This window comes from Rhinolophus ferrumequinum, chromosome 20, assembly GCF_004115265.2.
Source record: "Rhinolophus ferrumequinum isolate MPI-CBG mRhiFer1 chromosome 20, mRhiFer1_v1.p, whole genome shotgun sequence".
In the NCBI taxonomy this organism is placed as follows: domain Eukaryota; kingdom Metazoa; phylum Chordata; class Mammalia; order Chiroptera; family Rhinolophidae; genus Rhinolophus; species Rhinolophus ferrumequinum.
The window spans coordinates 22,328,923-22,342,424 of NC_046303.1; the positions used below are offsets into that span (position 1 = coordinate 22,328,923).

At 39.2% G+C, this 13,502-nt stretch overlaps 1 protein-coding gene across 1 annotated transcript in view; it reads right to left on the reverse strand.

The window, feature by feature from the left end:
* The window catches only part of TSPAN13 (tetraspanin 13), a 32,507-nt gene extending 20,490 nt beyond the window's left edge, over positions 1-12,017 (reverse strand). The window contains exon 1 of the mRNA XM_033088908.1: positions 11,739-12,017. Within this exon, the coding sequence (XP_032944799.1) occupies positions 11,739-11,801 (63 nt within the window). The 5' untranslated portion in view covers positions 11,802-12,017. The remainder of the gene's footprint in view (positions 1-11,738) is intronic.
* Positions 12,018-13,502: the final 1,485 nt, after the last annotated feature.

Consider the following 13,502-nt stretch of genomic DNA (forward strand, 5'->3'; position numbering starts at 1 on the left):
TCCAAACTAGTGACTTAAAAATTACTGATTCCAATAAAATTAATTCTAACTGAATAATTTAAAAGCCTGTTTGTCACTAGAATTTGGTAGACAAAGGAACTGCAAGAATCTTTTGTTCAATAATAACAATAGTTTCCTTACAGGACCAATTGTAATAAAGTAAATTTAGACCTATGACCATTTCCTTCCTTTGAGACAGAATGCTGATAAAAACAGATGATGGATCTGTTAACTCATTGATAGCAATGTTTTTATGAACAGGAAGCGCCAGCCTTTCCTGTTTTCTCTTAAAAACAAAAGTGAATCATACAAAAAGAGCTTTTAAAAGAGAGATTACAAGAGCTATTATCACGCCAAAGCAAGATTATAAAAGTGTCTACAACAGGCATTGCTTCTCCCAAGCAAATCTTAAAAGGTGGAGGTGGGGACAACACTACTGGTCCACACACGGATAGCTTCTGATGGAGGTGAAGAAACAGGTGGGCACTAGTGGAAGGGACGCAGTGATTCTTAACACAGGCTCGCAGCAGAGTACAAACTCACAGAACACCGAGGCACAAAGCAATGGCCAGTGATCTTAATCTAGTCTCTTCATTTGATAGGTGGTAACTCAGAGTATCCAAATAACATACCCAATGACACAGAGGCAGAACTGTGGCAAACTTTTTGTTTGGTGCATTGTTTTCTCCCTGTAGGATTACACCATCGTGCCTAAGAATATATTTAAGTAATTTTTAACATTAGATATAATACTAAAGAAAAAATTATAATGCATAACAAATTGTGGATTTTGCTTTGTAGCCACATTAAGATGCATTTGAATAGCATCTCTTTATCTTACTCACCATGAGACCTAGCTGCAGTCATGTATAAAAGGACAATAAAGTCCTCTAACTCACATGACTTTTCTGTTCGTTGACTACCATACTCATTTTGTGCTTTTTCTTTTGCTTGACCTAGAAATTTTGTCACATATGCCTACCTTCACACAAAAGCACACAGTGCATTGCCTGGAGTAAGGAAGAAAGAAATTCTACGCAGGATGAAAAGTCTTTATCTTTGAGATCACTCTAGCAAATACAATTGTTTAAAACTAATAAACAGGTATTTATGCACCTTTTGGACTGATACATGCAATGCCATTACAGAACAAAGTGAAAAAAAGATGGTGTGCATGTCCTTTATAATACAGCTTCAGTGAGTGCTGAAAGCACTACACTAACCTTTTCAAATGATTAAGGAGTTGCCAGAATATTTTAGGATTAGAAATAGAAGAACCAGCCAAATTGCTGCCCAGAGGAGAAATGACTTCTGTAGTAGACATATGCTACCATTACAACCCAGCACATACATTTCTTATAAAACTCTTAAACATAGTCTAACTGTCCCCCTCCAACCACTACCAGCAGCAGAGGCACAAGATTTAAGACTATTAATCACGGTCGCGCATCCTCTTATCCACAGTGATTGGTCCATGGGATTGGGCGATAAATCCACGGCGTCAGTCAGTATGTCTCATACAATAATCCAGAGATATAGAAAGATTTTTAAAAACGGATTCTTCTGGCATAGCAAGCTATGAGGACAATAAAACTGAATCTTCCCGTGGCCATGTTGCACATGTAAATATCTAGTCTCAAAAAGAATTTAAGCAGAGACAAGGTGGGCTGAGAAGTGATAGAAGGAGCAAGAGAGTTCTGACCTTTTTTGAGCCCCTCGTTCCAGCTATACTTGATGATCCAACTATTGGATGTCCAAATTAGATTTCTTTTAAGAGTTCGTGTTATCTTGCCAACACATTTTTTCTAAGCTCATCTATAACCTATGAAGAATTGTGGTTAACACAAGCTCCATCTTGCAAGAGCTTATCATAAATGTTTTAATACCTGCAAATTTGCAGTGACTCTAACTTCACCACCGTGACCACTTTCCTATCTAGACTAACTCCAAATCCTTCACCGCATCAATGGGCTTTTAAAAAATTGGAGCACTCTCTCTTAGCTGAAAAGACTTCCCTAAAACTTCTTACTATAAGGACAAAACAACAAGGGAATCAATGAGCCCGAGAACATCCCAGGCTATCTTCTTTCTGCAAACAGTCTTCTTACACTTACCAAACTTAATTCCAGCCTAAGTTTTACTGCTGAGCAGGTCAGTGGTTGCCTGCAGATTGGAAGCAGGGGTTGCAGGGCAGGCGGGAGGGATTACAAAGGAGGATACGACAACTCTGGAGGGTGATGGATATGTTCACGGTCTTGAATGTGGTGATCGGTTCACAGGCGTGTGTGTGTGTGTGTGTGTGTGTGTGTGTGTGTGTATCAAAACTCATCAAATGTATACTTTAATGGGCAACTTACTGTATGTCAAAATACATCAATTAAACAGTTCCAAAAAAAAAAAAGATAGCTTTACAAGGGAAACCATTTTACAGCATCATCCTTCTTCGGGCATGGAACAAATCATGATGCCTAGAGTTGCAGATGTAATTTGGTGACAAGGAATAAAGTTACACACCAAGGAAGATGGGGTACGAAAATAGATGACGACTGAGGCCTTGATTAACACGCCTGAAATTATGCCCCAGTCTGGACTACCTACTTCTGGACATGCTGCTACATGAAAATGATAAAGCTTACTGTTTCAAGGTGCAGTAACTGAGTTTCTGTTACCTGTGCCTGGACTCTATTCCTAATATGGTGGTCTTTGATGGTGTTTTTTCTAAAGCCAGTAAGATGAGATCATACCACACTGGCTATCTTTTGTTTCTAACCTTAGAACACAGTTCAAATCCAAGGCTGACAAATCCAAGAATGTAAAGAGTCTGGATTATCTCTCAGGGTAATTCACTAACCACTCTTCCCCACCTCCAGCCATACTTTGAATTCTTCCAACAAGCCCTCTATACTTTAAGTGCCGCACAATCAAGACACGTGTTGATCTGATATTCCCAGCACCTGGCTAAGAGCCTGGTACAGAAGAGGTACTCCAAATACACTGCTGAATGAAAGAGCTCATGATATTGCTTATTATGCTTTAAAGATCATACCTGTACAATTCCCTAACCTGTACAATATTTGGGGAGAAGAAATCCAACCTAATAACGTTCCAGATTATTCCGTCTCTATATAACCGATTAAAGAGATTTTCATTCTTTCATCAAATATGCACATTTCAAAAACAAGATGCAAAGAAATTATTTCTACAACAGCTACATTTTTTTGAGCATCCAAATTCTATCAGAGTAAGTGAATCACTTTGAGGATAAAAGAGGAATGTAGGAACATTTGAAAACACTGGATTTGATTTTGTAGTTCAATTATTCAAGAATGTTTTCTCAGCACAAAAGCAAAAGAGAAGTTGTGGTAGTAGTGGAGGGTAAGAAATGTAAAACAGTAATAAGATGTAGGGCTCCACCGCCAAAATGTAACACAGCTTCCTCAGATGTGTAAAGAACACGAAGGCCCCAGACGCTCTGCCCTCTATACGCTTCAACCATTCATAATGAGAAATTACACGTGAACATGGAACTGTCTGTCCCTCTGCACGCCTGCCTAATGTGGAAAACTGAAGAACAATTCAATGATGATCAAGCATGTGTTTCCATGATGCCAAACATCTGGATGGAACATTTGAAAATTCTATAAATAAATCCAGATATTGCTAAATATCCAGACATTTAGTGTGGAAGCCAAGACCTCAGTTCTTTGATGGTGTCATTTTCATTCTTCAAATGACACAGGAAGCCTGAAATGCCTTTGTCATATATTTTTCTTACGTTCTCCATGGTGCCAAGCAGATTATTTTATACTTATTAGGCACAAAATGCATAGTATGTAATATGTGCTGAGAAGAAATTATACAAAGGGAATCTAAAGTCAGGGACCTTGACTTGTCATTTTCCAAGGATGACTAGTTTGAGGTGGCTCCCACACCTGCCAATAAACTTCCAACCCACCCTCTCCCTCGCTCCTTTGGAGCAGTCTGGGAGACAAGAGGGGGAGTAATGGGTAGAACAGCCCTGCACTGATTCCTTCATTCAAGCAAATGCCAACCATATGCCAGGGTTGTGCTGGGCACTCAAGAAAGCAGGTCCTTGTTGTTGAGGGCCATATAGTCTATGATGTGAAAAATAAAAGAGTAATTGCCCTTTTCAGTGTCTTCTTCATTGATCAATTCAGGTATCAAGTCTTAGTCCTCATCTTACTTAGCAGCTTTTGACACAGACGTTCAATTCCATCTCCTTAAAACGATTTGCACTTGGCTTCTAGGACTCCAAAATTTACCAGGTTTTCCTCTAACCTGACCGGCCATTACTTCTCAGGCTCCTTTGCTGGCTTCTCCTTGTCTCCTGACACTGTTATTTTAAGAGTGCCTTTGGTTCAATCCATGGACCACTGCTCTTCTCCATCTACCTTCACTAACTTGTTGATTTCATCCAGTCTCAATTCTAAATACCATTTTCTATGTTAACCGCTCCCTGAATGTAAACCTCCAGCTATTCCTCTCCCCTGAACTCCACTGTTCTTAGTCTAACTGCTCCTTGACATCTCCACTTAGGTATCTGACTGGCATCCCATCTAATACTGAACCCCTTCTTTTCCTCCCAAAGCCTGCTCCACACACAGTCTCCTCATTCCCGTTAACAACAGATCCATCCTGCCAGTCGCTTAGACCATAAATCATGAGTACTCTATGACTTGTGTCTCTCATACCCCATTCGAATCCATCAGGAAATTATGGTGGCCCCACCTTCAAAATACACCCCAAATCTGATCATTTCTGTTACTTCTATTGCCATTCTTAGACCAAGCCTCCATCTCCTCTTGTCTGCAGTACTGCAATGAATAACCTGATACATGATCTCACTGCTTCCACTTTTGCCAGCTATAATCTATTCTCAGGTCAGCAGCCAGACAATCTTTCAAATAAAAATCAGGCACAAAGGCCCCAATAGCTCCCCATTTCATTTGGTGTAAAAGCTCAAGTCCTTACAGTGCTCTGAAGGCCTTCATAACCTGGGTCCCAGAACTTCTGATTCATTTCCTACCAACCTTTGCTCACTCTGTCCCATTCACACTGGACTCCTCTCTGTCCCCCCGCACAAACCAGGAGGAGTCCTCCTTCAGGCTCTTTTCAAAGGCCGTTCCCTCTATCTTAAATATTTTTCTCAGATATTTATCCTTCATCTCCTTCAAGTCTTTGTTCCAAACAAGCTAATCCTGACCACCACACATGCCACTAAGCACTTATCCTCCCCTATCTGCTCCACTGCCCCACCACTCTTCACTCTTCTCATTCCATTTTTCTCCATAGCACTTTGTCACCTTATAAGATAATGTATAATGTATTTCCTTTTTTGCTTGTCATCTATCTTCCTCCCATAGATGTAAGATCCATGAAGGCAGGATATTGTGGTTTGGGTTTTGTCCACTGCTGTTGATGCTCAATCAGCATTTATTATTGGAATGAATAAAAGAAAGAAAATTGTCACAATACATTTATATTACACTAACAATAATATAGCAGACTAATATAAAGAACCTGAGTCAATTAGGATTGTAGTACAATTTTACAGGAAGTAGCTTTGCTCATGGGAAAAGTTATAGGAAAACCTCAGAAGGTTGGCCAACGAGGGAGGAAAAAACAGCATTTGAAGAAACATTAGATTCTACAGTAGAGCGGTAAAAGTAATTCGTACTTATTGTTTTTTACCCAATGCTAACTTTCGTGTTTTAAAATATTTGGCTGTCTTCTAGATACAATTTTGATCAAATTATCGTTTTTATACACTGTTAGGTATGTTTTACTGCTGGTGAAAAGGGGGGCAGCCTATTTGCAAATTCAATTCAAGAAGTATTCAGGCAGTACAGGTTCTGTGTTAAAAAAAAAAAATAAGATGCCACTCACTGATGGACACAACAGAGAAAGCTACAATCTCTGCCAAGAAAAGGTTAATGGACCAGTTAGAGGGTAAATACAGGCACAAAGCTACCTACAACATGGAACGTTGGCATGGTCCATGGCAAAGACAAAGTAAAACCTCACTGTACTTTAGAATTAGCTAGGAAGCTATCAAAAAGCTTTTTGAAAAAAACCACACACCCTCCCGCCCTCCCTAAATGCTAATTGAATTCGGCTGGGGTGGCATTCAAGTATTAAGATTCTCAAGTGAAAATTTAAGGAAACAATTCATTCTGACTAAAGAAATAGGAGGCTTTATTTGAGTAACCTTACAAAGACAAAGCAAGGGATTATAGGTTAACAGCAGAGGATCAGCAAAGACAGAAAGGCAAGAAAGGGCAAGCTACGTGGGGAATCCTGTGTGGCTGAACTATATAGAGAGATGCAAATGGAAGGAGTAGATGCTGACAGATGATGACGAAGGGCATGTTGAAGAATTTGGGTGTATTTTCCAAGAGTTTTCAACCATCATTCCAAGTGGGCTTGAATTATTCATTTTACCATGTTAAGACAGTTTGGAGGATGAATTTACGTGAAATGTGATAAAAAAAAGGAAGAGGAATTCAACCTTGCCTGTCCTCACCAGTAATTCAAATGTTTTTGAAGTGACGATGGCCTTTTAAATCACCTAAAAACTGTATGTAATATTAAGCCACTGAGATGTTCAAATCTCCCTTTTCAAACATGGGCTGAAATACAATTTTTCCCAAAATTAATTGTTTCTTTGTAAATGCCTCTTAATTACATAGTTAAACTTTGTGAAAAGTTGATAACTTCATTTCAAGTAAGAAATGGCATAAATGGCACATTTTTGTTATTGTGTTTTCAAATCAAAAGTTGGGAAATTTTACAAACATAGTTGGCACAAAGGCGGTCTATAAATACCAGCACAATAATATCATGTGGGAGTTCCAGGTTCTGTAAATAACAAATCATTTTTAAATTCATTCAGTAGTTTGAACAAAGGCAGAGAGAGAAATAACATAAACCTAACCACACACTAAAATATCAAAAAAGAATAAATTTCAAAAATGATGATGATGATAATTTTGAAAAATGATAATGCAAAAATTTGAAGCAATTACAACAAGTAGATTTTTCTTTGGCTTAAGTAAACTAGTGCTTTTCATTTATTTTAGAGTTGAGACTAAACAAAATTAGAGCAGTCTACCTAAGTAAGACTCAAAAAAAAAACAAAAAAAGTTCAGGTAAATCATTCCAAATTTATATTTACTGTATGTCAGTCATTTTTCTTCCTATTAACAGAAATTTATATGTACTGTATGTCAGTCATTTTTCTTCCTATTAACAGAAAGATTAATATTACTATTTTGAGGGTATAAACTCTTGCCTATGTGGGACCTGCTTGAATTAACACAAGCCTTAAGTGTTAGTAATCCCAATAGTCTGAAAATGTTTTTATTGTAACATGCAGGTTTATAATTTCGAAATGTAAAATAATTCAACTTTTTCCACTTGAAACTGTAAAAACTTAATTTTTTCTGTAGTACATCCCAAGCATTTACCTACATTCTCTCATTTTATCCTCACTACAACTCTATAAGGGAATAAAAAATATCATCACCAGTTTATAAACTAAAAAACAAAAACAAAAAACTGAAGCTCAAATAAAGTAAACTGTTTGCCGAAGATTACATTCCAAGAAAGTTGTAGAATTAGTACTCAAACTTGAGCTTTCTTCCCAAATCCAGCGCTTCTTCTCCTCACAGATTGCATAAGTAGATCTATTTTTATCAGATAAATATGTAATGTTTTATCTAAGACAATCTCAATTTCAGAGATATTAAAATGTATGTCTTAGAATGAATGTAAATCAGTATTATTTTTGATGCTGCATAGGGATTTTTACCAAAGCACTCAAAGGTATCGGAAAAAAAATTGCAAACGAAAAAAATCAATAGAAGCAAACGTGGAAAAATTTTAGAACAAAGAATGAATATGGAAAAAGACAAAACTGAAACTTCTGAAATTGCCCTTTTCATGTTAAGACCACATTTTAACTTATTTTCTGTTCCTTATACTCTTAATTAAAGTTATTCATACACACAGACACACACACACTGGGGGTGCCAAAAACATGTATACAAGTGGACACGTTGGTCAACGTTGCTCAAGCAGTAGTTCACTGTAATCAGAAGTGTCTTGATGCTGATGGTAACCACTTTGAGCATCTCTTATAATTGCAGAAGTCAAACGTGACTTGCATTCATCTATTGTTACTGGTATACTAGTATATTGAGTATTACAATATTAATAGTTTTCCTTTCCTTAAAATGTGTATACATTTTTTTGGCACCCTCTGTATATCTCAACAGTGCAATTCCTACAAGTCTTTTCTTCGCTCAAGTACAAGGAGATATATTATACATCTCAAAATGTTACATATTGTAATATATCATTACTTTATATTTCCTAAAATTCCCCACAAATCACTAAGCATAATTTTAAAAAGTTGGTTTTTACTATTTGTCAAAATATTTTCAATCAATTTTTAAATAATCTATTAAAGATAAAATAAACCATTTTCTCAAAGTAGTTTTAATTTGTATTTCTACCCTAAACAGTGTAAAAAAGATCCACGTTACTTCTATTATACATTTCCTCGATTCAATCAGACCTTCACTCCCCTGATTTCCTGGACCCACAGAGAACTCTCCTAAATGTTATGGCACCTAGAGTCAGTCCCTCCCTTATAGGGTAGCATTTAACTTTCCCACTCCATGAATCTCAACTAGATCTTATCTTAACAGAGTAGGTATTTTTCTTTGTATGTGTTTATTATTTCCCACAGTTCTCAGCAGAATGCACACAGGAGGAAAATATTTATTGACTGAATAAAGCTCTTGAGAACATATGTAGAAAAGACAGTAAATAAAAAAGAGGGTGCATAAAGGATTAATTTTAAAGCCCAGTTGGATACACTGCTGTATTCCCAGACTGAGAAGAGTGCTTAGCACATAGTAGACACTCAATAAGTATTCACGGAGTGAAGAAACTTTCAGTTTCTTTAAACGTGGAACATTCTGAAGCAAGTCATTCTCTTTTTTTTGAACACCAGGAAGGTGCATGAAGAGCCTGCCATACCTATAAACTATATTCACTACACTTAAAGTTGCTCAGTACTAGGGATCTTATTAAACAACCAAACCATAAACAATAGCAACAATAAAGATTAAAAATCAACTGCACCTTTGGCTTGTGATCAAAGATCCATGACAAGTTTGGGGGAATGGTCCTTCCAACCTATTTTAGTGACATGCTTCCTGGACGGATCAGAATTTCTGCTCTATTATCAGGCTCATCAGCAGGCCACCAGAGTATGTGAACAGTCTGGCTAACAGAGTCCTAAGTTCCTCAAGAAAATGCTTCAACACAAAAGAAATGACACTTAAGGGAGGCTGTGGCCTTTACCCCTGCCACTCTGTATGCAACCCTGGTTTTACTGAACACTTTTAGAAATGAACTCAGACCTAACCCTGCAACCTGGAACATATTTTTGAGGCAGTGGCTCAGGTGGGATTGAAACCCACAAAGGGTTCTCCTATTCCTGCCTTAAAAAGAAATGTCTCCCAAGTCTTCAACCTTAACCTCACCCCAAATCACCTAACATTTCTCATCTTAAAATGCTGAGGAACGATCAGGAAAAACACAGAATCTAAATAATAACTGTGGAACATTTTCAGCATCCATTTAAAACCTGATTCAACTTTTTACCTTTTGTTTACTACCAATTTAAACTGCTGAAATTATTTTAGCTTGTTCACAACGTATAAGAAGTAGACACTAATTCATTTAAAGAAATATCCTTTTGTCTAAAAAGTCTAGGATTTAAAAAGGCGAACCATTTTTATAGTATTACGAATATCCAATTAAGTTTTACTGCATAGCTATTAAAATCAATAGGATACACTTTGAAGGTCAATAATTAAGAATAGATATAAAAGTCTTAATGTGTTCCTGTAGAATCACCTTTCTCCTGCTTTTCTGATACACAGTCAATACAGCAAGAAACGATATACCTTGAAAGCAACAGAACTAGATTTAAAAATAACTTCCCTTTTTTTAAAGAATATACATATCGCAAATTAACCTAAACAGATCCCTAGGTCCAGTTAAGTATGCAAAGTAGACCTTGTACTGTGTGTTAAGCAGACACTACAAGGTTAAGTGGTGAACAGGTCACTAAATCATTGAGGTGAGTGAAAAGTCAGGGCACAAAATGGGGAATCTGAAGTTCTAAGCAGGCCATCCATGCTAATAAAATACCTGGAGAATTGGTCAGCATTTAATAAATAATCAATGTGATAAGCACGCTTCAGATAAGACAAAGGTGGATTTTGATCTGAAACTTGCCATGGATCTCCAGTTACAAGGAGTTGTACCACCAGGTGTTTTAGAATTGTTCCCCCCAAGTCTACCATTAGTGACCATGTTGATTAGATTCCTAACTAACCAGAACAGCATACGTGATTCCAGTTTCTGTCCTGCCTTGAAAGCTTTGCAATCCTGTTCACATACAGTAATGGTAAACTGACCCAGCCTCTCTCCTGTTGATGACCACAAGGCAGCCTCCATTCCAAATATGTAACCTAACCTTGCACAGATGGCCTAGCTCACCGCTATTGCAGAGGAGCTGGGTTTGTTTTCAGGGTGGGTGCTGCAAAACTCCAGGTGTATTTATAGAAAGGAGCAAGACTATATGATGGAGGGATGATGACAGAAGAGTAAGTTTCTTCCGTCTGGTAGGGCCTGTGGAAAGATCTGGATTCCACAGCCTGGGTTCTATTCCTGACTCGCTAGTTACCAGCTATGTAAACTTTATTAAGACCCTTTTTTTTTTGGTGTGTTATCTTAAGGGTAAAATTTAGACAATGCCTCTTTGTCGGTCCTCGGTGTGATGATGGACGAAAATCACGAATGTAAAACCCGGGACGTGGTAGGCAATCAATAAAGGGCAGCCTGCTTTCCCATCCTCCAGTTCAACCACAATTGCTCCTCAAAAACCAAAGATAGACTGCAACGTTAAAACTAAAAGGCCCACGCTGGTTAACAGGGGGAAAACGATTTGGGTGGAGGCTCGGGATTTACTAGAAGATTTTGCTTAAAATGGAGTTAGGATATTGATAAGGGGGGAAGACATATGGAAAAAGCATCCAGTGTGAGCAAAACAGTCCAAAAAAAAAAAACAAAACACAGACATCCTTTTATGTAAGCACGAAACAAACTTCGGAAGGTACGGATATCCTGTGAACCTCCTCTACGGCCTCAATTAAAATCACAGGAGCACGTAGAGCTACGCTAAACGCACAGGGTCCACAAGCCTCCTTGCCAATTTCAGATCAAGCTATTTTGCAAAACTGTCCTCAAACCCGAGGCGGCTCTCTCGCCTCCAAACCCGTCCCAGATGGGGTTGGAAGCCAGGAGCGAGTTGCAGAAGAGGAAAGTGGGAAGGTCTGGTCAAATAACTGAAAACAAGGCGATGGGTGAGGGGGCGGGGTAAAGCAATGTGGCAGAGACCAGGCCAGCCAGCTAGAAAGACCGCGGCTTCACAATGAGAGAAAGCAGGAGACTGCGACAAGCGCCGGCTCCTGGTCGCGGGCGGGGACTGATGGCTAGGCCCGGGGGCGCAAAGCGTGGGAAGACGGGAAGGGGGCGCGGGATGAAGTGAGCGAGTCGCTGGCTAGACATGGAAGCTAAGAAGCACCAGAGCAGGTGCAAAGCCCCCAGACCCACAGGAACGGGCTCGAGATACTCACAGTGTAGAGCAGGTTAAGCACGCAGAGGCAGTTCTTGGAACACGCAAAACCCCCGCAAACCATCTTGAAGCCTGTAGTTCCCGCAACTGCAGGTTAATCTGGCTCCGGGAGACCCTCCCGGACAGCCTCTTTGTCCTTGTCTTCCGGGCCTAGCCAAGGAGAGGCAGCAGTGCGACCACCGGTGGGGGGCCAGGGGCTCGGATAGCAGTGCGCCGCGCACCCGTGGCGGCTCAGACTCGCTCCGGAACCTGCGGCCGCTGCAGCTGGAGCCCGAGCCCCGCCCAGCACCCCCCCCCACCTCGCCCCGCGCGCTGATTGGCCGCCAGCAGGAACAAAGGTAGAAATATGCAAATAAATGCGCTCAGCCACACGGGATCTGGAAGGGGCGGGGCGGCCCAGGGGCTAAGGGTAGGAAGCCCGAGGCCAGAGCTTGTGACTTGGCCTCGCTGGCATTTCCTGGGGAGCAGGTGAAGGGAAGAGGGCGGGGCTCGACGGAGATCAAGCAGGCAGAGAGAAACGTGACAGCACCTCCCAGTTCTCGGCCCGGCGGATGACGTGGCACCATTTCGAATGAGATTTAAAAATTAAGCACCTGGCCTTGTTTAAATAAATGAAGGAGGGAAGGAAGGCATAAATGAAGCAATAAATGAATGAATGTCAGATTTAAAAGAGAGAATGAAATGGAGAAAAATGAAAGGAAGGTAATTAGTGAAAGAATAAAAGAAGAAAATGAAATTCCTGACTCCGAAAACTGGTAAGATAATTGTGACTCTTATCAGGTCAGATTTATCCTACAGGGATTTGCAAAATATTAATAAACTTTATGAATAAGTGCATGCAAAAGAAAATCAAGAGATTATCTTTGTCATCCAATTCTGAATTTCAATAAACTTTTTTTCCACAAATAACTGAAAAATTTTAAATGGCAGTCTTCATCTCAGTATATTCATTGTCACTTTATTGTCTACTGTAGAAATGCATCTTATGTCCTCAGATTCCTGACCTATAAATTGGAATAATAACAATATGTCAACCTTTTTGCACAGTGCCTGGCAATAAATGTCAACTAGTATTAGTAGATCTAACAGTTTTTGAATGCCAACTGTGTTCCAGGAACCAATAAAGGTTTGATTATTTCATAGTACCTTCCACCAGAAAAGGTACTTATAAAGGCATTTTCAGAATCTTACAAGGAACCTAAGTGTTCATGTTAAGTAAATTATATGACAGCAAATGTTAAATGTATGTTAAATAAAACACTGCAGCTTATTAAAGTAATTTGTCTCCTTGGAATTCTCTGCTCCCTCTTCTATCCCTTTCTTACATTCCCAAACCCCACCACATTAAGAAGCCTCCACTGATTCTTTAGCTTTTGTTTTCCACATTAGCCTTTTGTATACACCAAGAAGTATTCCAAAAATCAATCTGGAAAATGACCCTCTATCCCAAACAATATTTTGGTGCTTGGCTTTCCGTTTTAAAAGCCAGAGGCTTACTAAAAAAAGGCTTATTAGCAGGGAGATCTATTCTTTCTCTTCCCATTCCTGGATGTCACCAACATTGCCACCACTTCAACATTACTCAACCAACTATAGCCACTCTCTTTTTGCCTTCTTCATAATATTATCTACGATCTCCCTGTACGTTTAATCTCTTTCTTTTTCTCAAAGAAATGCCACCTATCAGGGATCCAGCAGGAAGAAGACAGATCATTCAAATAGCATAATTGAGAAGAGTATAATTAAGGGACTATTTTCAAAAGTA